The 27,675-nt window shown below is 45.3% G+C and overlaps 1 protein-coding gene across 1 annotated transcript in view; it reads left to right on the top strand.

The window, feature by feature from the left end:
• MLLT3 (MLLT3 super elongation complex subunit) overlaps positions 1-12,184 on the top strand; it is a 288,667-nt gene extending 276,483 nt beyond the window's left edge. Inside the window, exon 11 of the mRNA XM_032392353.1 lies at positions 2,769-12,184. Within this exon, the coding sequence (XP_032248244.1) occupies positions 2,769-2,900 (132 nt within the window). The 3' untranslated portion in view covers positions 2,901-12,184. The remainder of the gene's footprint in view (positions 1-2,768) is intronic.
• The last annotated feature ends 15,491 nt before the right edge of the window (positions 12,185-27,675 follow it).

Genomic DNA, 27,675 nt, shown 5'->3' on the forward strand with positions numbered 1-27,675 from the left:
AGGCACTTTCCCTGCTTCATTTGTTTTAGTGCTAATGAAATGGCTAACAGTCAATGAGGGGAGGTGGAGAAAGCGCTGGGTCTGATAGTCCGTGTGCTGTACAGTCACCTCCCAGATCATTAAGGATACATTTATATTTATATGGTAATCATAATCATGTTGCCCTGATCTGTGTAGCAATTTAGTTTATAAAGAAGCTTTATTTATCCTATTATCTTATTTGATCCTTTGCACAACCCTGTGTACTAGAACAGGAGTCATCGTCCCCATTTTGTAGGTGAAGAAGAAATGGAGGCTCAGGTTATCATGTTCTGTGCAGTGCCCTTCAGATAGTGAGCTGAGTCAGAACTGATACACGAAATCCAGGAGTCTGTTCCGGTTGCTTGGGCGCTCCCCTCCTGGCCAGCTCATTGGGGAGAGAGGTCACACTCTGGGAGAATTGTTATTTGCTTTCATTGTGTACGTTGAAAGCCTATCTCTTTCTGTCCTGAAGATTACACATATTCCCTAGCCCTATCGTATTTTTTTATAGTATCACAAAAAAGGTAATTTACTCTGGAAACTACTGTTAGTATGTCTTTAGCATCAGTTGAATTAAGTATTTGATTGCCTTGAAAAGTTTGTGTGTGGGTTACTTACCAAAGCTCGGTAACCAGTAACTGATAAACAAGTGTCCATTTTAGATCTTTTAGTGTTAATAAGCTCTTGCTTGATAAGTTCTTATCTTATGTGAATATAGTACTTTAACCATAATGGGGAACACCCTTTCTGGTAGTCTCTTGATGCATGAGCTAGAGCTAGAAGCCTGGGTCCAGTGGTTTAAAGTAAGTAAGAGGTCACTGAGGACATAGACTCAATGCTGTCCTGATCTTCCATCTTTCCCCTCTTGCACTCATCCTCTTGAGGGGAAGATAGGTTTCCATCTCTATTCCAGACAGGAAGGGGGGGACAGAGACCAGAAAACACATGCTCATGGTCTACAATCTTTTCAGAAATGGTCCTGAAATCCCAGTGACTTCTGACAAATAAGTAGGAAGTAGCAATATCTGCCAAATGCTGCAAGTGGGTCTGGGGAGGCAGGTGTTTTAGCTGGGCTTGTGGCTACTTCCAGAAAAATCAGGCTTCTATTCGTTAAAAAAAAAAAAAAGGGGAAGGATAAAAGGATAATAGATAGGCAGTTTGCTGTATCAGTCATGATGATTTCACAGTGAGAGTAATTTGTTTTATGATGATCCCATAGTTCTATTTGTAAAAAAGAGTTCCAGACATTGAATAAGGCAATAGCCGCTCAGTCTGGAGCTGGGCGATTAATTGGGTTGGGGTTCAGTATATCTTTTATGCTTCTGTGGAAGTCAAATATGTCAGGAATGGGGAGCACAGTTTCTGTTGGAAGCCATTTACACATAGGGAATAGTTCACAAATTTACCATTTTTTAAAGAAAACTAATTCTAAGAAGAGAGGGTCAGAAGTTTCCTCTCTGCTGTTTTCCACCTGAAATTAGGTAATCTGAAACTCTGTTGAATAAATAATAGGCTAAATAATTAAAATTGTTCTCTGTTTTAAGGTGAACTAAAGAGAATGAGAAGCAAGTGATAGGAGGGGAGTAACAGAAAACTAAAAATAAATAAAAGAGTTTGCCCATTTTCTCTGTGCAAATATTTTCCTTCATCCTGATGTTTTTTTCTCTCCCTTACAAAGCTTGCTAAAATTGCCCCCCTCCATCCCAGTTTACCCACAACATACATCCCTCAAGTCCATGCTACCTCAGCACAGCGTCCATTTCTGATAAAATTCAGTAAGATAAGAATGGAAAGACACTAACATGATAAGAGATTCTCTCAAACCAATGACCAGCCTCGTTCTTAACATTGGAACCTTAGAAGTCTCCTCTTGAAAGCCAAGGCAAGACGAAGCAGTCCCTCTGCCACCACGTTTATCTTACGTCTGAAAGTGGGAGCCCACACAGGAAGAAATGAGGTAGGACTAGGCCACACGAGGAGACAAAGGTTTTTTCTTTTTATAGATAATACTCATACCCCCAAATATCCAAGGGACTAAACGGGACACGACTGTAAGTAATAAATACAGGTTTTTAATCATTTTGTTGAGGTATAACAAAGTGTACAGCTAGCTGAATTTTCACAAAGTGAATGCATCTTTTGTAACCAGCACCCAAATCAAGCAACAAAACAGGTCCAGCCCCCTTCCTCTAGTTACTACCCATGGTCGTGAGGGGCTGGGATTGTAGATGGTTTCTCTTTTTCCCTTTGTGGGTTTTGTACTTTCTAAATTTTCAATAACATAATCAGAAAAATGATCATTATTATATATGTGTGTGTGTGTGTGTGTACTTTATAAGGAGTTTTGTTATTCCTAGGATGGAATTTCCTTACATCTAGTAAGTCAAGTCACTATCCATTGAGTAACTGTTTTTTAAAAGGGTCTTGAAATTGTATCTCCCCCTAACCACCCTTACAGTAAAATAGTCTGTTGATGACTTGAAAGGAGGAATCAGTTTAAAGGCTATGAAAGAGGAGAACAGGTAATCGGCTCTGATTGAGAATTTCAAGGGGTTAATCGTCCTTTGGCTTACCAAATTGGCTAAGGGATAAAGTTCCGTGCCATCAGTAGCATAGGACCCTCTTGCTATAAAGGAGAATATTAATCTCTTGGTTCCATATTTGATACCATCCACCTCTCTCTCTCTCTCTTTGCCTTGTGATGTCCATTGCTTATTGCCCAATCTTTGTCTTCTTTACTTCCCTAGATCGTGAATCTCATAGAAGAAACTGGACACTTTCATATCACAAACACGACATTTGATTTTGACCTTTGCTCGCTGGACAAAACCACAGTCCGTAAACTACAGAGTTACCTGGAAACATCTGGAACATCCTGAGGATACAACAACTGGATGCATCAAAAACTATTGTTTGTTTTTTTTTTTTTTGGTTGTGATTTTTTTTTGTTTGTTTATATGAAAACACTCAGAATGATGCAACCAAAAGGGAAAAAATAAAAATCAAACAACCTTCAGCTTTATTTTTCTTTAAAGCCAGTCATCATCTCTTGATAAAGGAGAGGTTAAGCAAACCAGCCTCAGCGGACCACTCTTCTCGCCAAGGAAATCCCCGGGAAGAGTTAGCCTGGATAGCCTTGAAAACAAATCAAACACAACACAAGAAAACTTAAAGAATGTGTATGGTATCATATATCTCTCTCTCTGTGGTGGTTCATTCCACAGGACGAATGCATATTCAACACACTGCCTTATTACATAACTGATCTATTTATTATCGCATACAGATATTCTAAAGTCGTTGAGGGAATGACACCACAAGACATTATAAGTACTTGGTCCCACGGATGCTCTTTCAATGCAGCGCCCTTGCCATCCCAAGCCCAGTGACCTTACTCGTATACCGTGCCACTCTCCACCAACTTTTCCAAGTCCTTTTACTCGTTGCAGTCTGTATTTGCCACCTTTTGTTTTTCCAGTTCCAGGACACAGATAATCAACTGGGGGGACCAAATTGCCACCCTGATTTTCTTCTTTGTGGTCTTTCTCCTGAAAGTTGGGGCCCAGCCCTTGGCTGTATCCATATAATGATCTTGGACCATGGTAGAAAATGCACCAAATAGGATCATATGATGTGTTGTCTAGCCTTAGTCAATAAACCTGTAGGACTTTTAAACAAGTGTACCTGTAAACGTCCTGCATCCAGCACTGTTGAGCTATCATCAACATCCTTGTGTCTGTTTTACTGTTCTAATATTAGATAAAGACGGAAGTAAAGGCATTCCACAGGATCATCGTTTAAAGAAAAAAAAAAAATTCTGGTTCTGTTTTCTAAAGAAATGTTGTAGAAATTCTTAATTTGGATCTATTTATTAGTAAGAGTTTCAGCTTTCTTCGGCTGCCAGTGTGTTATCCATCTTTACCATAAAACCTGGAATAAGAGATTTTTGTTCACATATGATCCTCTTAGACTCTTTTATATTTGGAAAATTAAAATCTTTCTTTGGGGGAAAATTCTTGGTTATTCTGCCATAACAGATCATGTATTAACTTGTAGATTCAGTGGTTCGATCCTGTTTAGTCACTTGCTTATGTTTCCAGAAGGATTTCTTGTATTGGTGAAAATAAAGATGGTTGGGGGGGGGCTATTTTTGTTCTTGATGTACCCTGTTTTAAAACTAGAAGTCTGTCCTGTGGCATGCAAAAGAAAGCGAATTATTTTTAAAAGAAAAAAAAAAAAAAACCCAAAGTCCTTTTGGTGTCATTATTCCATCCTCTCCATAAATGGAGATATGCCAAGTGAGAACAGCTCATCTTCCAAGTTTTTGCTAGGAACTCAACCGAAAAGAAGGAAGATGAAGAAATACTTCTGGATCCAAAGGTTCATTCACTGGATCAGCCTTAAGAAAGCCTCTATGTGTGCGAATAGACCAGTCTCTAGGCTCTCCCTTGTTTATTCCCGTGCCAGATGCTGTCTTTTCATACAGAGATTAACTAGTGTCTGTACAGAAAATGGTCTTTCCAGACCCATTCTTTTGGGCAGTAACGTAAATGCAGATTGATAATGAAGTTATTTCTGCATTTTAAAAAGGGGATTTTTTTTTTACATTGTTTTTTTCTATCCAAAGACACTATTTTTTCCTTTAAAAAATTATAATACAGCCATGCTCCTTGTAAATTACTTCTGAAGCGTCCTCCCCAAGGACAAGTGTACTTTTTTTGGTAATGTTACGATTCTTGATGGTTGGCATGAACAGTCCTTGAAGCATTTGTTGTGTGTCCTCTGCTCAATGTTTAACTCCAGAGAAACTTTTGGAGTCATTGTGGACATTAGGTGACTGATGTGTGTGGTTTTAGGTGTGGTTTTAGTTGTGTTTCGTTTTTTTAACTTTGCGGATGAAAGGGGAGGGTGATGCTTACATGAATTGTTTGCAAAATTTAGAAATCTTTAAACATTTCTAACTGCTAATCCACATATTCTCATTAAGCCAGAAATGGATGTGGTTTAACTAAAATATCTGTGTAGTGTAACTAGAAATGTATATATGTAGTTGAGGCCATTTTTATTTTTGTAACTAAGTTGTGCGGTAATTATCTGACAGTGTGAAGATTTTTCTCATTCCTCTGACCACTTACCGGGAAACTAGGTAACATAAGCAACCAAACAAAAAAGGACAATGAGAAGGCAAGCTATTACAGTGATAAACTTTAGACCTAAAATTTAGGCAATAAAGCGGATGTCTTCAGAATATCGTCAGAATGGAAGTTTGTATATTAATAACAAAATTCAAGAAAACTTACCCATCCACTAATCCTCATCGAGACAGCAAAATGAGTTTTCCATCAAATTTCAATAGAGTGAGGGTCACATTGTTGATTTTTTGCAAGTTGTATTCTTACTCTTATCGAATCTTTAAATGCGGAAATAATAAATCCCCTTTCAGTTAATTTCAAATAGTTATACTTCTCTTCAGGTAACCCCCTCAGTTCTGCCACGTTTATAAACACCATTGAAACCTATTAAAAAGTATATTTGGCACATGCGTTTCCTGATGGTGGCTTTGGTTTTTTTAAGCACAAAGGGAAAATGGCAGGGTTTAATTTCTTAGATAGGTTTCAAATAAAATCAATTGGGTGAGTGTGAATATGATTTGAGCCAGCCAGAGTCTGAGAAATTTTCTTTACATTTTCCTCCAGTACTTTGAGGGGGGAAAGATATATGTACAGAACATTTTCCCCCCTTATAAATGGGCTTGCTTCTGGTTTTGCAGCAGGATTATGTATGAGAGGGGATGCTTCCCCTAGCATAGAGCAATTATGTCAGCAACAAAAATGTCCACCTTTCCCTCTACCTTTATGCAGACAAAGAGGTGTGTCTATATATGCTTTATTGTGTCAAAAAGTAGGGAGAAGTGTAAAAACTTAAGATCAGGGGATAAAAACTCTAAGAGAAAAAATTCCTAAGAGTGTTCTGAACATTTTTAAATTGCTAAGCCAGTCTTTCTGATCGGAATAATTACTCCCCTTTTTGTGGAAAGAGCCAATGAAATTGGTTTTCTTCCACTAACATGTTTCTCCCACCGAAAAAATGTTTCTGCTCATACCTTTTACAAACCCAGCTAACCTTTTAGAAAGACAGTTCACAGTTCGGGCCTGCATGACGTCCCACGTACCGTGCGTTTCAAACCCCACATATTAACAATAGTTAACATTGGTTTACGAGAGACTTTGCCCTTAAATGTTTTAACTGTACCCAGGTAACGGAGTTGGATGTCCGGTGCTGGAAATGGTCAGCGTTCGTGTTTGGTGGCTTGTGTTCATTTCTCGCACTTTGAAAGCGATCTGTATGCGCATTGCGTCCCGCCTTTCTTGTTTTGTGTTCTAACGCTGTGTACGGCACGCACGCACATGCTCATACCCTCATGTTGCTTCAGACTGTGGCTCTCAAGTGGGGACTCTGATGTAGAGACAACTCCAGCTGCAGTGAACGTTGAGCCCCTTTCCCATGGTTTAGTTTAATCTTGGGCTGGAAGTCTACATCTTTGACCCCTTTTGTTTTACATGATGCTTTTGATCACATAGTCACTGCCGTCCCTGGATATTGCTTGTAAAGATGCATTGAAGAAGTCAATTTAAGAGGAAGACAAAGCCACCGCTGTCTGTAAACTGTAAATATGGATTTTGGCACTTGTACTCCAGTATCTGCAAATAGAGTTATGATGGAAATGCTGACAGATCCTTCACGGTGGCCAGAGCTACTGTGCGGTGCAAAAATAAATGAAGGAAAAATGTATTCTTGAGACTAACAGTGCAAGGCCAATACATTTTCTAAATCTGTCAGTATCTTTTTTAATGGAGTGTGTATGTGTAGTTATGTTGAAAGATACACTGTGTATGTGTGTGTAGATGCTATTATGTGAACTACAAGGCATTCGTAAGATGTATTTCCCATCTCTAAAACCCATGTTGAAATATAAGTACAGATTGACAGAAATAGGTGTTTTACTTAAATTCATATTTAATCTACTGTGGCTCCATGTTCTTTACAATGTATAGTCTTACTAATTGTTAAGAGTCATTTGACCAGAGTTTGGTTTTCGTTTTGCATACAGGGGAAAATGAGCCCTTGGCCTTTCTCAAGAAGTGATGCTGGTCCTGGGAAAGAATGGACAGATCAGAACCATCTGAAGGCACAGTCCTGCCCCCCATTCATATCTTTGAGTCCCCAGGGTCTAGCACCATTTTCTGTGTCCTAAAACCAGTCATTTTTCAAGCTCTGCAGAGACTGGGCAAGACACGGTGGGGCCCATTCTTAGAATAAACCAGGTTCCTTGTGCGTGGCATTTTTTCTCTTTCCCCCTATTTCTCTGGAAGGTTTGGTGCATAAATTAAACAACGTGCTATCACTAGACAAAGTCAGTCCATCAAAGGCTCTGCATTTACTTTAGCAGCAAGAAATGCTACCTTGATTAGACAGGAAGGAGAAACTACTTCAAAGAGAATAGAATACTTTCAGTTTGGCAGATAACCCAGGAATTGGATATAATGCTCTAGTTAAGAGTAAAGAGACTTCACAGCAAATTTGAGAAAGTCCCCTTATCTTCAGGCTGACAAGCCACGGTGATTATAGTGGACTGCCTTGTATGCTATCAACTAGGAGCTGATTTTAGGTGTGGAAGCATCAGTCCCAGATGGGCTTGGCTGGTAGCTGAGCTTTCTAGTGACCATGCTCGAATTGGACTAATCTCTTCCCTTGCTTCAGCCTAGATAGATACTGATTTGTTGACTTTAAAATAATGGCCTTGCATTTTTCCCAGTGAGGAGAGAGTCAAGATAGGCAGCTTGGGCGTACTGAAGACCACTCCGGATGCCGTCTCCAAGCACTCTCACTCACGAAGTGTGCTGAGCCACCGTCTGCCCCAGTACATTTGTTCTACCAGCTCTCTCCGAATTGTGTTCCCGCTTGGATAGGCAAGGGGTCCTGGAGAGAGCTGGTAACTCACCCGAGGCTGACGCCCAGACCCGTCCGCCTGGTAGTCCGGAAACATGGTGTCCCAAACTAATGGACTTGTTTGTTCTGATTAGTGGAGCAACTAAAGGGTATTTTATGGGTTTCCTTGCCCGGATACCACCCAAATAGAAAATCCTGAGCACATTCCAGGGCTTCCGCTTTCTCTGCCAGGTAATAGTATCCACACCTTCCTGTTTACGTCGTCCCCTTTTGTAGCAGCATTTCCAGGCTTTTCCAGAGGTTGTTAACTTGCCCTGGGCGGTCAGCTTAGCTTCTTGGTCTTCATTTCTCCCTTAATTAAAGGAGGGTAACCAATATGGTTCCCAAGGACGAGGGAGAGAAATATATGACACAGACTAAAAGACGTTTCAGCAATTATAACTGGGCCCTAGAACTGTTAAGTAACAACAGAAATAGTCTACCACCTAAATGGGAAGGCCGCTGAGCCCACTTTTATCATTCACTCAGGGCACTGGGCAATCTGCACAGAATAGATGGCCCCAAGGGGTGGGGGAGGTAAAGGCAAAGCTGTTTGCTCATTTTCCCCTCGTAATCATGTCTTCCACCACATGCAGCCCCCACCACAGAGTTCTGAAGTTTCAAAAGGGTAGAAAAGGATAAATCCAGGCCATTAAAAGAAAATAATCAAAGCTATTGAAAAGATAAAACAAATGAGTTGCACTAAAAGGGCCGTCTGTGCAAGTAATAAGGTTGAAATAGTGATACTGATTTCCTAGCCCAACAGCATTCCTCACACATGTGGTTTGTGTATCCACGTCTGGGTGGGTGGTCTGGTGAGAAGTGCTAAATGCAGCAAGATGGCTTAGTTTTTGAGCAGTGGAGGGAAGCTTTGGGGACAGGCTCAGCCCGTGGCATCTATAGTCCCTGCAACATAAAGAGGCTTTCCTTTTGCTTTGTTCCAGGAGGGAAAGTTTTAACTTGGCTTATTCATTTAAATATGAGTCTCTATTCTGCACAGAATCAATCAAAGGGTAGGAGTTTTTTGTGTGTGCGTGGTTTTCTTTTTTTTTTTTTTTTTAAAGCACCTCCTTGTCCCTTATCCCAGCCCTAGAGATGTGTGGCATAGAATGGAATAACTCTCCATTTGTTCTAATTTATTCCCTGAGTCCTAGGCAATTATAAAAACATCTCCTTTGAAAGTGATGCTGTTTTCAATAACACCTCAGTTCTAGATAGGACAGAAAAGAATATTAAAGGTACGTATTATGAATATAGTTCCCAAACAAAAGCTGACGGAAGATGGACTCCCCCAAAAGCACAGTTATGTTAATGAGAATGATAAAAGAAGTCCACTCAGTTCAAGGGTGGGGGGAGACTTGTTTCTACTAAGAAAACATGGCACCCATTAATGGCTTTTGACGGACATGAATCATTGCTGACTCATGTCTGAAGACAGGTTGCTTCATGAATACTCAGAATTGGCAGAGGCTGTGATTTTTATTTTGACCGTCAATCACTTGGGTGATAGGTCATTGGTTTGCACACTACAATATTTGTTTACAGATTTATTACCTGTCTCCCCCGCTAGAATGTAAGCCCATGAGGACAAGGACTTTTCGAGTTCACTGATGGCCCTCCAGGCCTAGAACAATTCCTAGACACACTAAGTGCTCCTGTTAGTTGGACAAAAATGTGGGAGCATTTTGTAAACATTCACCTCTTAAGACATGTCATGAAAAAAGGTTTTAAGTTTGACAAAACTGCCCAGTAAATGACCCTCCACTGTATGTTCATGACATGCTACTGAATTCAGTCTCTGGGGAAGCCCTATGTTCTGACAACCACCAAACTTGTTTAACCTTATTTAATGCAGTATTGCCCAAATTGTGTATCACCCAGCAGTAGTTACACAAGATAACAGCGGTTTTCCTTTTAAGTTCCTTGATCGAAATAGTTTATATTTGAGGTTGTAACATAGACTGGGAGCTTACAGGTTCAGAGAAGGAGCACACAGCTATTAATATCCCCAGAAGTGGCTTTCTGGGTTAGGTGACCATTTAGCTTATTGTTGGAACATTTTTGAGAATGAGATGGGACACTTAATAATTATCCCAGGACAACATGAGCAAACCCAGGCTGTCTTTGTTGCAAACCAGGACATGCGGTCACCCTATTTTTAAAAACATACTTTGGAACATGCCGAACTGAAAATCCATCCTTCTGTTTCTTTATCGCTTAGGTATGTGCACAATAATGATAAAGGGGGTTGGGTTGAGCTGTTTCTGGTGATAGGAGAGTCGCCCAAGGTAGGGGCAGGCCCTTAGGATCCAGACTGTAAAGGGCGTTTTCAGTGTGGCTCAGGAGCCTTGGTAGTTGAAGGGGTCCCTGGGCTATACCTCATGTCCCCACCACTGTCCCCACCACTGTCCCCACGTGAGCCATCGGTTCTTTCTATAGCTTGTGCAGGGAGGACCCATTCCTTGTATTGGGTCCCTGTCCCGTCCCCAGAGCCTGCTGCCTGTTGAGGGTGTGGTGTCTTTCTGCACAGGGTAACAGACACCTAGCCTGGGGCTGCTACCTCTTCATGGTCAGCTGCAGAGTCACCCTGAACAGCCCGTTGCCGGAGCTGCTCAGTGGGCAGGTTCTCTCACTCACTGGTGGAGCATGTTCTGGAATTCTGCTGCTCTCCACTCTGTCTCCAGGTCCTGCTACCTGATATCCTTTGATATTTTAGTGGTCCCAATCCAGATGGGCACAATTTCTCACATAGATAAACACTCAAAAAATGTTGAATAAATGAATAAATCTCTTGCCTTACATTGATGTCATTCTCTGCTGCCTCTTTCTCCAAAATTATGTCTTAGTCTGCTACTGAAGGTAATGTATAGTGTGGTGACAAAAATCAGACACAGAAAAGCTTGACTTTGAATCCCAGATCTGCCACTCCTAGCTCTGTAAATTGACCTTTCCCGAACCTTGGTTTTCTCGTCTGTGAAATGGACTGAACAACGTACCTCTGTTTGAAGGCGTTTAGAAGACTGGATGTTTGGAGAGCACTCGGCACACTCTGCCTGCTCTACAGTAAAGTGCTCAGTGCATGGTAGGGAAATTGACTTCTGCTGTTGGAATCTGATGAGAACCTTCTATTCTCTTGGTGGAGGATTCTGCCAACACATGAGAGTGTCCTGGTGCTGTTTGCCGTTCGGCCTCAGGTGTCTTCATCCTAACTGGCAGTGTGTTGCAGCGTGCCCGATACCCTCACAGCCATGGTCGTTGGCCGTCCTCATGCACACCTTCTTGCAGGTCCTCAGCTATGTAACCAACTGCTACCTTTAAAGCATTTTCAGCCCATGGGGAGGAAATGAAGCCAGAAGTAAAACATCACAGTTTTCAGGTCTCTTTTTGGCCTCAGAGCCAGGTCACATAAGACAGAATTGAACACATTTCTACCTGGTGAGTTCAGTTGCTAATGATAATGTTGGCAAACCTGAAGTCATAGGTTCAAGCCCCTTGGGAACCCCTTGCAAGGCTGCAAACTTACAATCCTACACAACCATGCCCTGAGTGAGTGTCCTGGGTCATATAAGGACAGGGGGACAGCATGCCCTTCCAAACATGACTTCATAACATCTTCTGAAGGTGGTCATTGTGCAGCATAAGCGTCATCGTCCTCACACAACTGCGGCTTGCCATTTTGGTGAGGGGTATTTGGATGGGAGGCCAGCTCTTGCTAATGTTGGCCGTTTCACCTGGAGCGAGCGATGGTCTGTGACCTTGGTTAGCCAGACATGCTAATCTATTACCATGTAGACCATGTAGACCTTTAGAATGATACATTTTTTTTTTTTTTAAGGCAAGCGTGTATGCCATGGAGAAGTGGCCATTGTTATCCTGTGATTTGATTTACAGCAAAGATCTCCATAACTCTTATTTCAGCAATGTGCTCTTTTAAAAGCATGCCACACTTTCAATGGGGTACTGTTGGCCATGTCACTTTGTCAGGTACCCAGTGCAACCCAAACTATGTTGAAATGCTACTCTTAGTCCCTGTATTTTTCCCCTTAAATAATGGCGTGATATACTACCTTCCTATTGCTCCTATAACAAATGACCACAAACTGGTGACTTAGAACAACACATTTTTTTTTTTTTCTCTCTCCAGGGCTCTGCAATGGGCCTCCTGGAGCTAAAATCAGAGTGTCAGTAGGACTGCATTCCTTCTAGAGGTTCTTGGGGAGGGGAGGGGGCAGGAATCAATTTCCTTGCCTTTTCTAGCTTCTAGAAGCTGCCAGCATTCCTTGGCCCATGGCCCCTTCCTCCTTCAAAGCCATCAGTGTGGCTTCCTAAAATCTCCCTCTGACCCTGACCTTCTGCCTCCTCCTTCCGTCTTTGATGGGTCTTGTAATTACCTCTGAACCACCCAGATCATCCTGGATAATTTCCTCATCTCAAAATCCTTAACTAACCATGATCATAGCTGCCCCTTTGTCATTTAGGGTAATATAGTCACAGGTTTGAGGGATCAGGATGTCATTATCTTGGGGAGGCTGTGACTGTGCCTGTCACAGATGGGGAGACGCTAGTATTGAAATCCCCATCATTTTGGAAATATAAATAAAGCCTCCTTAAATTGCTCAGAACTTCTTTGCCCCCATTAAACATTAAAGCAATTTTGCGACTAGTTCCAGTTGTTCATGGTGTCCTATTGTGATGATGACTGTGGTGGTTTTTTCAGAAACTGGGGAAAACTCCACAGCGAGCTACCCTAGGAGGTTATTTAAGGTTTCAGCTGCAGTGATGGAAATTCAGTCGGTCCTCCGACAGATATTTCTTGAGTGCCCACCATGTGCCAGCCACTCTCTTGAAGAGCTTGTGAAAACGCAGCAGCTGTGGCGACAGGATCTCCTTTCCATTTTGCTGGGATAGAGACTTCTTACTCCCGAGCAACAATGTCATCATGTGGTTAGAACTTCTTTGAAGCTATATGGAAATCCTTTGCTGGCAGGCACACTGAACAGCCTTTCCGGGCTCTCAGCCTTCTTATTCCCATTGCTGATGGCAAACTTAATCTGATCTGAGTTTCACAAGCTTTTTAAAGGATAGCCCTGAATAAATAGTTCAACTTCAAGCAAATGCACGGGGAGCAGTCTGGAGCGCCTTGCAGTGTCTGTCACAGGGTCGGTATAGAGTTGCTCCTTGCTGCTCTGGTTTATTGAATAAAGATGAAACCCGGTGACCTCAGCTCCACCGTACACCATCTCATGCCGTGGGTCCCGGACGCTGAGCTGTGGTCTGGTTTCATGAGCATTACCTAGGGGGCTTGGACCAGCTACTCCTCTTCCAGAGGTCCCTGATTCAATTTTTCTTGTTTTTTGTTTTTTGGTTTTTTTTGAAGCAGGCTCCCCACCAAGTAGGGAGCCTGATGCGGGGCTCAATCCTACAACCCTGGGATCATGACCTGAGCCAAAGGCAGACGCTTAACCGACTGAGCCACCCAGGTGCCCCCTGATTCAATTTTTCTGCACAAGGTCTTGAATCTTGGGATTTTTTTTTTTTTTTAAAGATTTTATTTATTTTTTTTTGTCAGAGAGAGAGAGCACAAGCAGGGGGAGCGGCAGGCAGAGCAGGTAGGGGGAGAAGCAGGCTCTCTGCCAAGCAAGGAGCCCGATGTGGGACTCGATCCCAGGACTCTGGGATCATGACCTGAGCCGAAGGCAGACACTTAACCGACTGAGCCACCCAGGCGTCCCTTGAATCTTGGGATTTTTTAAAAAAGATTTTATTTATTTGTCAGAGAGAGAGCACAAGCAGGGGGAGCAGCAGGCAGAGGGAGAGGGAGAAGCAGACTCCCTGCTGAGCAGGGAGCCCGATGCAGGGCTTGATCCCCAGACCCCAGGATCATGACCTGAGCCGAAGGCAGACGCTTAACTAACCTTGCCACCCGGGCGCCCCAAGGATATTGGGATTTCTCAGTGCCCCTCAGACTATTCTGATGTGCAGCCAGGGTAGGAGCGTAAAAAAATTAAGTCCCAGGTTCCACTGCTAGCGATTTTGATTCAGTAGGCCTAGAGCAGGGGACACGAATCCCCATTACTAAAGTTCCTCTGCTGATTCTAATACACAGCCAGGTTTGGGGGCTACCGTGTTAGTATCAATCTTCTGGCACTTTCAGATATCCTAATTCTGCTTCCCAGGAGTCCAGGATGCTAACCAGGGACTTGTTAGGAATACAGATTCCTGGGCCCCATCTCTAGCCCAGGCTTCCTGACCCAGACTCGGGCCTGGGCCCAAAATGCTGCAGGTCCAGCATTTACCCCAGACGAGGAGACACTACATAGCTGTTTAGGATCCTGAGGCAAATGACTTCAAGCTGTGCCTTTACTTACATTGAGCGGTGTAGCCCACACACCTACCCTCAGTCCTGACATCTGGCTGATTTGCTCTTGGGGCCAATATCCTGGGGTGGCTTGGTGGCGTACGAGGGACGGGGCATTCCCGAGTAGCACCGAGTACTTTGGTTCCTGAGTGATTATCTTGACTCTCTGTGGGTTGAGGGCTGCCTGGAAAGTGATGTTAGTTCCCTGTTAGGTCATGTGTTATCAGTAAGAAAGGGGGAAGGGTGTTCCAAAGAGCTGTGCATAGAAAGAGGCAAATCAGATGCAAATCCATCTGGATAAAAATAACCCAGAAGTACTTAAGAATGCACCAATCGAAATTTCCCTGAAGGAGACAAGATGTTACCACTGAAGGCTTTAGTCTGTTCTGATCTCGCCAACCTGCACCCAGGATAAACTTTTAAAGTTTCTTTTACATAATCAAATTTGTTAGCAATTCTAGTATAAGAAGATAACTTTAATCTTCTTGTTTTAGTTTATGAATGCATTATTTCCTCATGTCTTTCCTTAGTAACCAAGGTCCAAAAACGGTTTCCCCGAAATTATTGCACCTTCTCCCTTCGGTGGCGTAGAGTAGCTTTGTTAGCCTCCATGTGACTCACAGTTTGGATTTTCAGGTGCAAGAATTTTTGTCCAGAGATATCCAAGTCCTCTTTACAGGTGGTATTCAGCACATTACATAGTCAAATCATCAACCCATCGATCATGTCCTTACACCCAACTGATTTGTAAAAACTCAGAGTCATTTGCCATGCAAGGAGTCTCCATGGTCTGAGGGTTTCTTTAGGTCATAAGTCAACCCTGCAGAGATTTCGGCTTAGGTTTGGATATATTCTCTTCTGTGGACCAAAAGTGATAGTGAGCATGAATAGAATTTTAAGTCATTCTACTTTTTTTTTTTAAGATTTTATTTGAGAGAGAGAGAGAGAGCACAAGAGCGGGGAGGCTCAAAGGGAGAAGCAGACCTCAATGGGGCTCCATCCCAGGACCCCCTGGGATCATGACCTGAGCCGAAGGCAGACGCTTAACCGACAGAGCCACCCAGGTGTCCCTAAGTCATTCTACTTTCATAGGATTCAAAGCCTTTTCTCCAAGGCTCATTACTGAGCTTGCATGAAAATCCCTCACGACAATAAGCCTATTATATGGAAACAAATTTTTGCTGAACTGTCTAAATCATCACTATTTTCTCTTTCTTCAAAATGGAAGGCATCCATGCTAAGGCGCCACTGACTTAAAGATATTTAAAAAGAGTCATCAAGTATCTCCATCTGATAGGCTACACCTTGTAAGAAAGACATTTTCTCTAACATCGTGTCATTGCTACCTTCTTCCCTGACCATTTCTTTATGAGGAAGGTGGTTGGTTTCACCGCTTGAGGGATTCCTATGTTGATCTAACTCTGGGTCAGCCTGTCAATTTCAGGTGGTAGCACGTGGGCAGGAAGGCAGATTTCTTGAAAGGCATTAACATTAGATGTTGATTTTTAAAATCCCCTCCCCTTTCTTTCAAGTGATTGGAATATCGGTGAAAAGAACTGATACATAGGATGGGAACCTGAATTGTGACAAACCTTGTGAAACCCATCCTCTTAATGGATTTCTCAACATGAGCAAAGTGCAAGGTATAGGCAAATTAATAGTTCTAGAATTTTCTTGTTTGTCTAAGGGCAGAGTGAAATGTAATCCTCCACTGTGACAAATATACCTACAGTTTGGAGGCTTTGCTTTTTCATCTTCCAATCTGGCTTTTGATTTTGTGGGCCCCTGGCCTTGAATACGGGTCTTTTTATTGTAAGCTGCCCTATTATTATTTCAACAGCATGGTATCAAATATAGTAAAACCAATAAATAATTGTTTGTTGTCCTGGCAGGTCCATCCCATGGTTATTCTTTCATCAGTGATTTTCCAGCCTGTGAACAGCCTCTGAGGTACCAAGTTGAAGCAGAGGCTCAGTAGAGAGCTTAGCGCTAGAGGGGCTGCTAGACAAGAAAATCAAAGGTTGCAGGATGGGCATATGGGGGATGAGAGAATCACTGGAGAGGCAGGTATAGGGGTTTGCATGGAGTTCCAGAGTATCAGGGAGGCATGGAACCAAGCCTGTACAGCAAGGCATTCTGGGAAGGGGGAGTGGCATAGACAAAGAACAGTTTTGGAACAAGTACATGTAGCTCGGCATGACTCAAAGATAGGGGGCAGGGAGGGGGAAAGCAGGAGATGAAACTGGAGAAGGAGGCAGAGGCCAGATGATGGCAGTCCTTGTTGCCAGACTAAAGCTTGGGCTTTATCCACTGGCTAGGTAGACAGCTATGGTGGGTGAGAACGGCATGAACAACTTTGCATTGTTAAGTAGGGTCCCATACTCCTGTCCTCCACAGAGTGTACATCCTACGTGCCTATGACTCCAAGTTTCTGTGCTCTCTTGACCCTGTAGTGTGAACCTCTGCTACACGCATCTCACACTTGTGTTAGTTACCTCTTGCTGTGTAACAAAATAACCCCAACATTTAGCAAGTTAACACACCAAGTGTTTTCCCAGTTTCTGTGGAATCTAGGCGTGGCCTAGCTGGGTCCTCTGGCTCAGGTCTGTCACCAGGCGGCAGTCAAGACGCCGGCGAGGCCATGATTGTATCAAGCTTCCACTTGGGTGTGATGTGCTTTCAAGTTCATTTAGTGGTTGTGGGGGGACTCACAATGCCTTACAGGCTGTTGGACCAAGGGCCTCAGTTCCTTGTTGGCTGGTGGCCAGATGATGCCCTCACTATCTTGCTGCATGGTCTTCCCTAACTGTGTGTCCGCCCTGTAGGAGCTTACAGACTCTAGCATATATTGAGGTTGGCTTGTCTCGTTTTATATAAGCTTTCCCTTCCTACGAAAATGCCATCCAGTAAATGGTTTCAAAATATTTGTGAGTAACAACAACAAATTGTTCCTCGAATTGTTGGAAAAAATTTATGTGATCTTCTCTTCACTTGACTTTGGTGAAGTAAGGAATGATTGACTTTGATCCATGTCAAGAGCAAGGAGTGAGTGAAGGGGCGCCCGGCTGGCTTAGTTGGAAGAGCATGCAACTCTTGATCTCTGGGTTGTGAGTTCAAGCCCCATGTGGTGTGTAGAGATCATTTAAATAAATAAGAAAAAATTAAAAAAAAAAAAAAAAGAGGAAGGAGAGAAGAACCTCAGAGGTAAGTGAGTTTGAAGGAAGTATGAGATCACACGGCAGGCCCCAAACCCGGCTCCCTCACTGGTTTCTTGTTCATTATCTTCTATCTCTGCTTCCTCTTTTGGTCAAAACCACCTCCAAATGAATGAACCTAGAAAAAATATTTCCCTCGAAGGCATTTGAACGTGGAAAGGGGGGTCAGTACGCCCTTAGTACTGTTGGCATAGCTTCATGACCTTAGAGAAGTTCATTAGCTACCCTAAACTCCTTTTTCAACTGTAAAATGGAGGTAACAAGAATACTGCACTTCATCTATTTACTCAAGAATGTTTTATTGAGAACACTGTTCTAGACTGCGGCGATTCAGAAGTGAACAAAACAAAATCCCAACCTTGTGCAGCTACATTCTAGTGGGGGGAGACAGTAAATAAATAGGTAACAGGCTGTGGGGGGGGCGGGAATAGAGAACATGTAAACAGGGTCTAGAAGATAGGGTGGAGGTGGGCTACTATGGATATCTGATGGCCAAGGAAGGTCCCATGGAGGCAGCAACATTTGAACAGAGACCAGGGACAGTCAGAAGGACAAGTGATGCGATCAGGAGACGGAGGAGCACGGTGGAGACCAGCACGGGGAGATTGGAGACACAGAATGGTAGCTAGATGGGCAACGTGGTCAGACCACAGGGCCCTGACTATGGCGTGGAGCGCGGACTTGGCTTTTCCTCTGAGTGAAACAGGAAGCCACTGGAGAGTTCCGTACAGATGAGTGTCATCACCTGACTGCTATTTTAAAAATCATTCTGGAGTTTGGGGTGGATTCAATGAGATAATCCAAGAAAACCCACACGAAACACATAAATGTTTGTTCCAGGGATGAGGGGCCTAGGATCGTAAAGCATCAGGTCTTTGGAAACATATTCACAAAGTTCGGGGTCTTCCAGATGAATGGCCCTGGATCTTAAGAAACTGAATTGTTCTTCTAAAGGGTGTTCATTCCATACCAGTGGGGGTTATTCCCTCATAGGTGCAGGAAGGGGCATTCATGGCGGAGAAGCCTTGGCTGCTTAGAGGTCGGTGGCTGAAAACGGTAACCATTTAAGGATGCCTTGGGAGCTGCTCGGAACATGCCCCCAGAAAGCTGAGGTGGTCCTGTGTGCATTCCTGCCGATGGCTTTGTAGAGATTGCATTCATTAAGAAGTACCACCCCATCCGCTAAGCCCCACAGATTTTATGCTGAGAAACAGCAGATTAGCGCTTGCTCAAGAGGTTTGCTAGAATAAGTGCTTTTTAATGGATTAGGCACTAACTGGAAACTGAAAACGAATACGCAGGAAGAAGTGAGCTCAGGGCAGGGCAACCTGGCTGCTCAACCTCTGGCTTGGGAGGCAGCCAGGGGGAGCAGGGGAGGAGAGGATTCTGGTCTGCAGTGTGAGTGAATTTTAAAAGCGGAGGATGGAGTGAGTCTTGGCAGCTCACTCCTGTCCTAAGTGAACATCCCGAAGTGTTCATTAAAGGGAGCCCTTGAAAACGGTGGGTCCCAGGATCCACTATGTGCCTTGATGAAGAATTTCTCTGAAATGTAGGAAGTCAGGCAATGGGGTTCTTTTTTCTCTGTGTGTAGAATAAAAAGGATTGGAAGGTATCAGAGCGCTGCGTTCTTCCCAGGCCATTTTTGTCTCTTAGGACAGCGTTTACTACAGAGGTGGTTGGACACACTTAGGTGGGTTAGCAAGTGTGCAGCGTCTTAAAGAGACAGAGCGTACGTCTGGCTCTCTCCACCACCCCACTGTTCATTTACCCCTTCTTGCCCCTTCCATTTCCCATCACTTATTGTTCTCTTTTGCTTGCATTCTCCCCTGCCATTCTTTTATGCTAGATTTCTCTTCATTAATCACCTCTGTTAGGTGTTTGAAGCAGTGAGCGATGTGTGTATTCGCAGCTGTCAGTCCACGCCCTGGTCCTTGGCCATAGTGTTACTTTAGCACGAGGGCAGAGACGTGTAGAAGGCTTTGTCTGCCCTGGGGAAGGAGGGTGCCTCCTGAAGGGGTCTGAGTGTGGAGCAACAGACTGATAGGAATTCAGAAAGCAGGAATTTGCCTTCAAAGCTTTGGGAAGGTTCAGCGCAGGCTATTTATAATCCATCAGGGGATTAAAGAGAAAATAGGCAGGTTCTGGGATATTGCTATAGATCACCTAGACAAGATGAAAAGATAGAGCAGCTCAGGAAATGTGTTTACAGATAAGAGGCAAGTTGAAAAAGCCGGGCCACGATCATGGAGACTTTGACTGATTGCCCCTACCAAATAATGTACAAATGAATGTTATTCAACAACTACCAATATTGACCGGCAGCACAACGGTGGACAGATGGAGGCAGAAGCCCGAGCAATAAATCTCAGGAGCCTGCCCCTGCACGGGGTACCCACAGCCCTGACCTTTCCCTCTCGTCCTCCAACCAGACTACTCCCAGCTAGCTGTGGGCGAATGGATTCTTCATTTGTTCACTCATTTATTGCCACACATTTGAGCACCTACTCTGTGTCTGATCGGATATATTTAGAAGATGCAGCCTCAGCCCCAAAGGACCTCATGGGAGGGAGACAGGAAACAGACCCAGCCAGTAAAAATCAGATCATGAAGTTGGCAAAGATCAAAACAAAATGTACTGAAGACCTCAGAGGCACACCTCAGTCTGGGAAGTATCTTAGAATTAGGACCTGGTGTTTTTACTCTGGGATGAAAGAGTCTTGAGATATTCCTGCATGGTGGCGACATCCCCCTTCCCCCTTTTATTATCAGGATTAAATTACAAGTATCAGGAGACAGCATAGATCCAAAGTTCACTAAGAAACTGGAAGTGAGTCTGGAATGAATCCAATCCTCACCATTTCTTCTCCTGACCCACGACATAAGCATTTTTTAATATTCCTTGAGATAAAAAGATCCAAGCAGACCAAACACTCAACAGTTTATTTGTTAGAATGAAAATGTGGCAAAATTTGGGAGTAGATTTTTCTGAAGTTGCAAAGACGTTGATGACCAAGGCTGCACACATTGCTTCTATGAGTTAATACTTTTAGGGTCAATGAATACGAGGATAGCAGGTAGTACTTGGAAGATGGCAAGGACAACTGTACCCCGTCGTCACACATACCCTCTCCTTTTGAAGTCAGTAAGCTCTCAGCCACTAACCTTCAGTGTTGTGGGAAATTCTTAGGACCCTCTCAGAACAGATTCAGAAAGAACAGCTGGTGTATCTTAGTCTCATTATAAATGTCAGACTTCCTGGGCTCCTGGGTGGCTCAGCTGGTTAAAGCATCCTACTCTTGATTTTGGCTCAGGTTACAATCTCAGGGTTGTGAGATCAAGCCCCACTCTGGGCTTGGAACCTGCTTAAGATTCTCTCTCTCCCTCTCCTTTGCCCATCCCCACCCCCCCTCTAAAAATAAATAAAAATTTAAAAAGTCAGACTTGCATTTGTCAAAGTAGTTCCCCAATCTTCAGACATCCATGTAGGGAATTGGAGATGACTAATTGTTAATTAGTATCAAGGAGGAAATGTAGGAGCTGCTGTTAATCGGGCTGGGAGATTGGTTATAAGCACTCACTCACTAAAAATAATAAGCAGTGATTGGCTGAAATAGTAAGAAGTCTGGCAAACATTAAAACAAACAAACAAAAAAATACCACCACCATCACCCACTCCAGCATAATTAAATCAGAATCTTGAGTGGTGGGGTGCCCGGTACCAGCACTTCTTCAAGCTTCTCAAGAGATTCTAATAAGCAACTAGGACTAAGCAGCTCATGGGGGCTGCTAAACTTGGACATGGAGAGAACCCAGTAGCCAAGATTCAACACGATTAATTAAGGTGATAGCTGTAAATGTTGCTCAGTGCAGGAAAAATGGGATTGGGTTACTCTAAATTTGCTAGAGCGAGGTCCACAAACAGCCCAGGCCATCCTTAGGCAGTAGGGCGTTTGGACTGAAGCCTCCAAGTTGCTGGGGTCAAGAGTCCAAATGGAAAGCTCAAGAGCACAGGATGTGATCCCACCTCTGTGGTGCAAAGGTGTGAAGCTTTTGTTTCTGTTTTGAAAATCCAAAGTTGTTCTCTCAGAAAGACACGTGAAAGGAGTGGAAAGAAAATTTGGAGGGGAAGCCCAAATATTCGTCCAGTGGAAGCCAATTATCCTTTCTCATGCACGAGCAAACCTAAGCCAGGTCAGTCTTCAACAGGTGACAGAACTAGCTCCAGGGAAAGGTCATGAATGAGGAGCACAAGCAGGAGCAAAAGCTTCAGTGCCCAAAGCTTTGGTTACCCAAGATGCCTCTCTGAGGTATGGAAGCACGGTGACTGTGATGGCTGATCTTATGTGTCAGCCTGACCCGGGGTTAAGGGAACCCAGAGAACTGTCAGTGAGGGGGTTTCCAGAAGAAATTAGCTTTACCCCGTCTGCTGATTAAGATGCTATCCTCCCTTAGACCAATGTGGGTGGGCATCATCCAACTCTGTGAGCGCCCAAAGAGAATAAAAAGTCAGAACAAGGCCAAAGTTTCATTTCCAACTTCTCCTGCCTTCAGATATTGGACACTGGAGCTCCTGGGTCTCACACCTTGGACTCAGGCTGAGTTATACCCACCAGCTTTCCTGGTTCTCTAGCTCATAGACTGCATATCGTGACAGAGCTCAGCCTCCATAGTCACATTACCCAAAGCTCATAATAAAACTCCTCTTAGATGTCGATCTATATCCTTTGGTCCTGTTTCTCTGGAGAACCCCAACTAATTCAGCGACCATCCTGGATTTCCCAGAGTGGTTTAGATTTCTCTTCCATTATCCCTGTATTGTTTCAATGCCCAGTGCTTTGAAATCCCAGGAACTGATGTCCAGTCAACAGATACCAATGTTTGTTGATCTGAACTCAAGGCTGCTACCCCCCCCCCCCCCCCCCCCCCCCCCCCCCCCCCAGTTGCCTCTCCTACCCAGGACCAAACTAAGCTACTGAAGACTGTAACCAGCCAAAGAGCTGAGGGCAGGGACGCCCAGGGATGAAGGTCTGTCACGGTGGTGTTCCCACGGGACGTGCAGCGTGGAATCCAGCTTCCTTCTGGCATACAAACCACTGCTGCCCCTGCCTTCTGAAAGCCCAGCTCTGGGTCCTCCTTTTTCCTTCTCTGGGCTTCCTTTTTGGGTCCTACACTTCTATCTGATGGCAAAGACCTGACTTTGGCTCCCCCATTCGTGTGCATCTGGGGCGCCGGCATCTGCTTTGGGACGCTGTGTCTAGCTCCTGGCGGTCTCTGTCCCCACCCCGGGGCCATCATTCTCCAGCTGTCTTGCCGCCACCCCCGAGGGACGCCAAAAGCACCTTGTCAGAGCACTTATTTGCATCATTCATCTGGAAGACGGGGTGCCTTGATCACTCATCTATTTGGGGCAGCCAAGGCAACTGTTTTAAGCTAAACCAGTGGTTCTCAGCCCCGGCTGCACCCACGCCTGGGCGCCACTCCTAGAGGTTCAATCGGGCCTTAACAAAACCCACAAGCTTCCTTCAGCTTAAGCTTTTGTCTCTGTCTGGAGATCCCAGGAGGCGTGTCTGTGCACTTCAGGTGGGATCATTAGCTCATACAAAGGTCACAGGGAGGGAGTGACCCCCACTCCTGGAAGGCAAGAATGGAGATTACTCCCCCGCCCCCCAGGACTGTGGCTGGTGATTGCAAGGACCTCATGCAGAGAGCCCCTGAGACTCAGAGCCACGGGGGACTTGGGTAAGTATCCCAGGTTCAAATGTTCTGCTCTGTTTTCCCTGGAATGGCTCCCGGGCATAAGGGTGCTTTGCTGGTAGTTTAGATTCTCTGTTATGACAGAGGATTCGGTCCAACCAAGGCAAGCCAAAGGCGGAGGGGGGGGGTTGGGGGGGACGGGAGGGGGAATGATTGTCAGCACAGAGGCAGCCGCTCTTGCTTTTTGTTTTTCTAACTTTTGAAAGTTTAGCCCCGACGGCTCAAGCCTCCAATGATTTAAATTCACTTCTCTCCCGTTTCATTTCACAGAGGGCTCAAGGTGGCCAAACTCCAAGTAATTTTATACCTGAAATGACCGTATTCAGAATATGACATCACACATGGATAAGAACAGCAGTTTTGTTTTTTTTTTTTGTTCTAATCAAGATGCAAACTTGACTCTTTCAGTCTGGGTCACAACTCTCCCGCGGGTTGGCGTGTCTTCTCATGGCTCTGACGGGTCGGTTTTCTTCTGTACAGAGAACATCTTGGCTGGTGAAAGTCTGAACTGAAAATATGCAGGTTCTGCTAAGACAATCCTGTTAACCTGTCATTACACGCCAATTACATTGTTCCTTGTTTTAGAAATCTAGTTAAAAGAAACACACTAAGAGATCCATGAGGAGTAGCCAGCATGGGTTTCTTGGGTAGGGGTAGGGAATCTGCCTGTGGCAAGACATACCAGGGCTGGCATGCCCAGAAAATTCCACCTGGAAGAGGGAGTAATTGGCACTTGGCAAAGTTGTCCTCTCGTCTTAATTGGCTAGTGTTGGTTTAAAAATGTAATTTGTGTATGTATTTTTTTTTTTTCAGGGAGACATTATGGTAAGCTTTTCAAAGACAGTACCCACTGAGATTGCTCTCTAGCCTGATTTCCTCTCAGGGTGAGGCGAACTTTTATGGCGAGTCTCGAGGTGTGGCGGTGGGAGAAGACTTCACCCCTCTGGAGCGGAACAGTCTTCAAGACTGGGCCACCTGCTGGCCTTTCCTACCCAAATCTCCTGAAGCTTAGCCACCATCCAGCCAGTGCTCTTTGCCTCTTGGCCTGATCTAGTGTGTGACAAGAATGAGAAAGTGTGAAGCAGGAGCAAACGTTCTCCCGCTGTGCAGTGAGGTTCGGTTAGATCAGAAAAACCCACTCCGATTCCTTTTACTGTACAGATAGGATTCAAAAAAATAAAAGGAGTATCTGTGACATAAATTTCTAGTTTTCCAACTCAGAGAAAGCATGCGGGGGGTCGGGGGGCGGCGGGGAAGGGACAGAGACAGTGAGCATGCGCGGGAGTATGAGCTACTCCAGGAAATGCTCAGCTGGGTGAGGGCCACTGGCAAAGCCTAGTATCAGCGCTGGGCTCAGACTCAGTGGTAGGGGCTCAGTATGTATTTGCGGCATCATTAATTGATTTCAATAGGAAATTTCCTCTTTATCCACAGTTGTCAAATTCCTGAGTGTCCTAAGAAGCTTCAGAGACGGGATGAACACAGGTTGCCCTAAAGCAAACCAATAAAAATGGCACTGCTCGGAAAGATGCCTTCGGCACCTTACTTACCACAGGTGCTCATTAGAGTTTTCTCTTTTCTCCAAGGTGTGCCTTTGGCTGAGAGTATGTAAGTGGGCTACGAGCCTAGCCAAATGCCTTCTCTCTTCTGTACTTGAAACCCTATTCTCCCAGGCCGAAGAGTGGGTGACTACAGGGAAAATGTGACTCATTGCAAGTGTTGTTATTAAATCACCTTGAAGTGTCTCTTGTAAAAGATAACTCCCTGCATGGTAGCACTGTCTTTGACAAGAGAGGATTAGGGTGAAATTGCAATTACTTTGACATAAAGGAATGAATTAACTTTCCAACTTGCGTTTTTTTGCAAGGCACAGATTCAAGCCGCTTGGAATATAAACATAGAATGCACTCACAATAGCTTGGGGCACTTGAAAATTCCAAGGATCGGCCAGGGAGCCCTGGGATGCGAGGCAACTTTAGGAGGTGTTCCTCACCACGGAGGGGATGCCTGCCTGGACAGAAACCGCCCGTGTCATCCCCTCCCGTGTCAGCGGGGTTTAGAGGACAGTCGGGACTGACGCCTCCTGGGGCTGATGCCCACAGGCCACGGCTGCAGGAAGTAGAGGGGGGCCCTCCCAAGATTTGACTAGATCCAGCAAATATTGATGGAGCACTTACTAGGTGTTGGCCTGGGAGGGGAGGCAGACAGTCTTGGCTACCAGGGGCCTGGGGAAGTCAGACATGCAACCGAGTGGCCATGAGCCTCAGTCCATGATTCCTGTGCAAAAACACACATTTCTGTTTATTTTCTTGAACTCAAAGCTGACTAAGCTCTCATCCTGCCAGAGCAGCAGGAAATTCCAGCTCGTAGGTTTGCCCTGAAAGCCCAGGGCTTTTAGGAGGATCCTGAGAACGCAGGGCCTCTGGTCCCAAGAGCCTGGGAGCTGCTGCAGGCATCCCTATGGGCTCTCGGGCCTCCGATGGACGAGGAGGCTCAGGACGGCAGGCAGAGCGGGGAAGGCCATGAGTGGGCCTGGCTTCCCAGGTACACCACTCAGCCATCGCTCTGAGGTCTAGTCACAGCACCCCGGGCACGGCCACACGGCCGCCTTCAGTCTCAGACACAGACAGACCACCCCTCCCCATGCGGGGCAGCACCTAAGGCGAGGGCCCCGGCCACCCGTGGGTGGTAGGGGAGGGGGCATCGTTGTCCTGTCCCTGATGTATGTCAGACTCGCCCCTAACATCTTTTGGTCTTATTCTTGGCAGAAGCCATGCCAATATAGGGCTTAAAATGGTTAGAAAGGCCAAATGCTTAGAAAATGGGCTCGAGGGAACCACTGTACCCCACTTGGCTACATTTAAGTCTGGTTTCTCTAAGCTCAGCCACTGCCCCCCGTCGTCCACTCTGCCATTCTCCTAGAGCTGCTTCTCTCGCTCTTCCTGTCATGGGAGGCACGGCTCTGCCCCTTCATCTCCGGCATAGAGGTTAGTGTTTTATAGAAGAGCAGGCCCTTCATTCAGCTGCTACTTCCCCTCTGGAAAAATCCCCACAGCAAAGGAGTATAAAGCCTGGAACCCGGCAGAAATAAAGACATGGAAAAACAGAGGAACACCACCCATACATGAACACGGCTCACTAGGCTACACCACCAGGCCCCGAATTAGAAAATGCGTGAAGATTCTGCAAGAGGAACGATCCCAGCCAAGGGGACACACCAGGCTGCTTTGAGGGAAAGAGGGCCTCCTTGAGGAGTCATGATAGGGTTGAGATGTCAAGGCTCAAAAAGGAGTTAGCCAGGGGAAGCGTTGTTCAGATGTTTTCAGGTCTGGTCCAGAACGAGAGCGAGTGAAGCAGGCCTGGTCTCAGACCAGAGAAAAAGCCCGAAGTGCAGGAGGACAGCGTGGAGATGGTGATGGTGACCCAATGGGTGGCGGTCTGCCCTTTTCCTCCCCGAAGGTCTTCCCCTCCACTGGTTGCCTTACCGAGAGGACTGTCTACGCGGGGGCAGTACAGAGGAGAGCGAATCCGTGCGGAGCTGGGAACAGTGGAAGAAAAGCAACTGGGGCCCCGGCAACAAACCCATGCGCAAACCCAAGAGGTGATGGGGCTCGGAGCTGGCGACCCGGAGCCGACTGCTTAGGCTCCAGTTCTCACAGGCTCTTGTGAGGCTCTGGTTAGCAGGGCAGGCTCTGCTCGCCCTCCGCTCCACTCCTTCCCTTCCTGCTCGCTCGCTCGCTCTGGGCGGCAAGGGCCATCCCCGTGGGCTCCGGCGTCTGCTGGCTCCCCAGCCGGCGGGGGCCTGGGTGGGAGATCAGAGGTGGCAGGAGGAGGAAGGCCAGCTGTTTCTTCCCTTTCTCTCTTCTCTCTGGCGCCAGCTCCCTCAGGACAGAGCTGCCATGTCCTAGCTTCCACTCAGGGAGGGACCCAGCGCCCAGGCGCCCCTAACACAGACCCTCACTCCCTGACCCCGCCTTAGACGTGGTAGGAGCCCTCTGCTTTTGCTAATCTCTAGGGCGGTCACGTTTTCTTGTTTGTCTTCTCAGCATCTTCTATCTCCTCTTTGTGTGTGTGTTTTAAGATTTATTTGAGAGAGAGAGAGAGAGCGAGCGCACAAGCAGGGGGAGTGGGAGAGGGAGAAGCAGGCTTCCCGCTGAGCAGGGAGCCCGATGTGGGGCTCGATCCCAGGACCTTGGGACCATGACCTGAGCTGAAGGCAGACGCTTAATGACTGAGCCCCCCGGGCGCCCCATCCCCTCTGCTTTAAACACCTAGTGGTTTGGATTTTCCTGCCTAGACAGTAACCCACGCAGTGAGTAGCAGCACTGCTCTTCCGTG

This window comes from Phoca vitulina, unplaced genomic scaffold (genome assembly GCF_004348235.1).
Source record: "Phoca vitulina isolate PV1807 unplaced genomic scaffold, GSC_HSeal_1.0 scaffold67, whole genome shotgun sequence".
Lineage (NCBI taxonomy): Eukaryota > Metazoa > Chordata > Mammalia > Carnivora > Phocidae > Phoca > Phoca vitulina.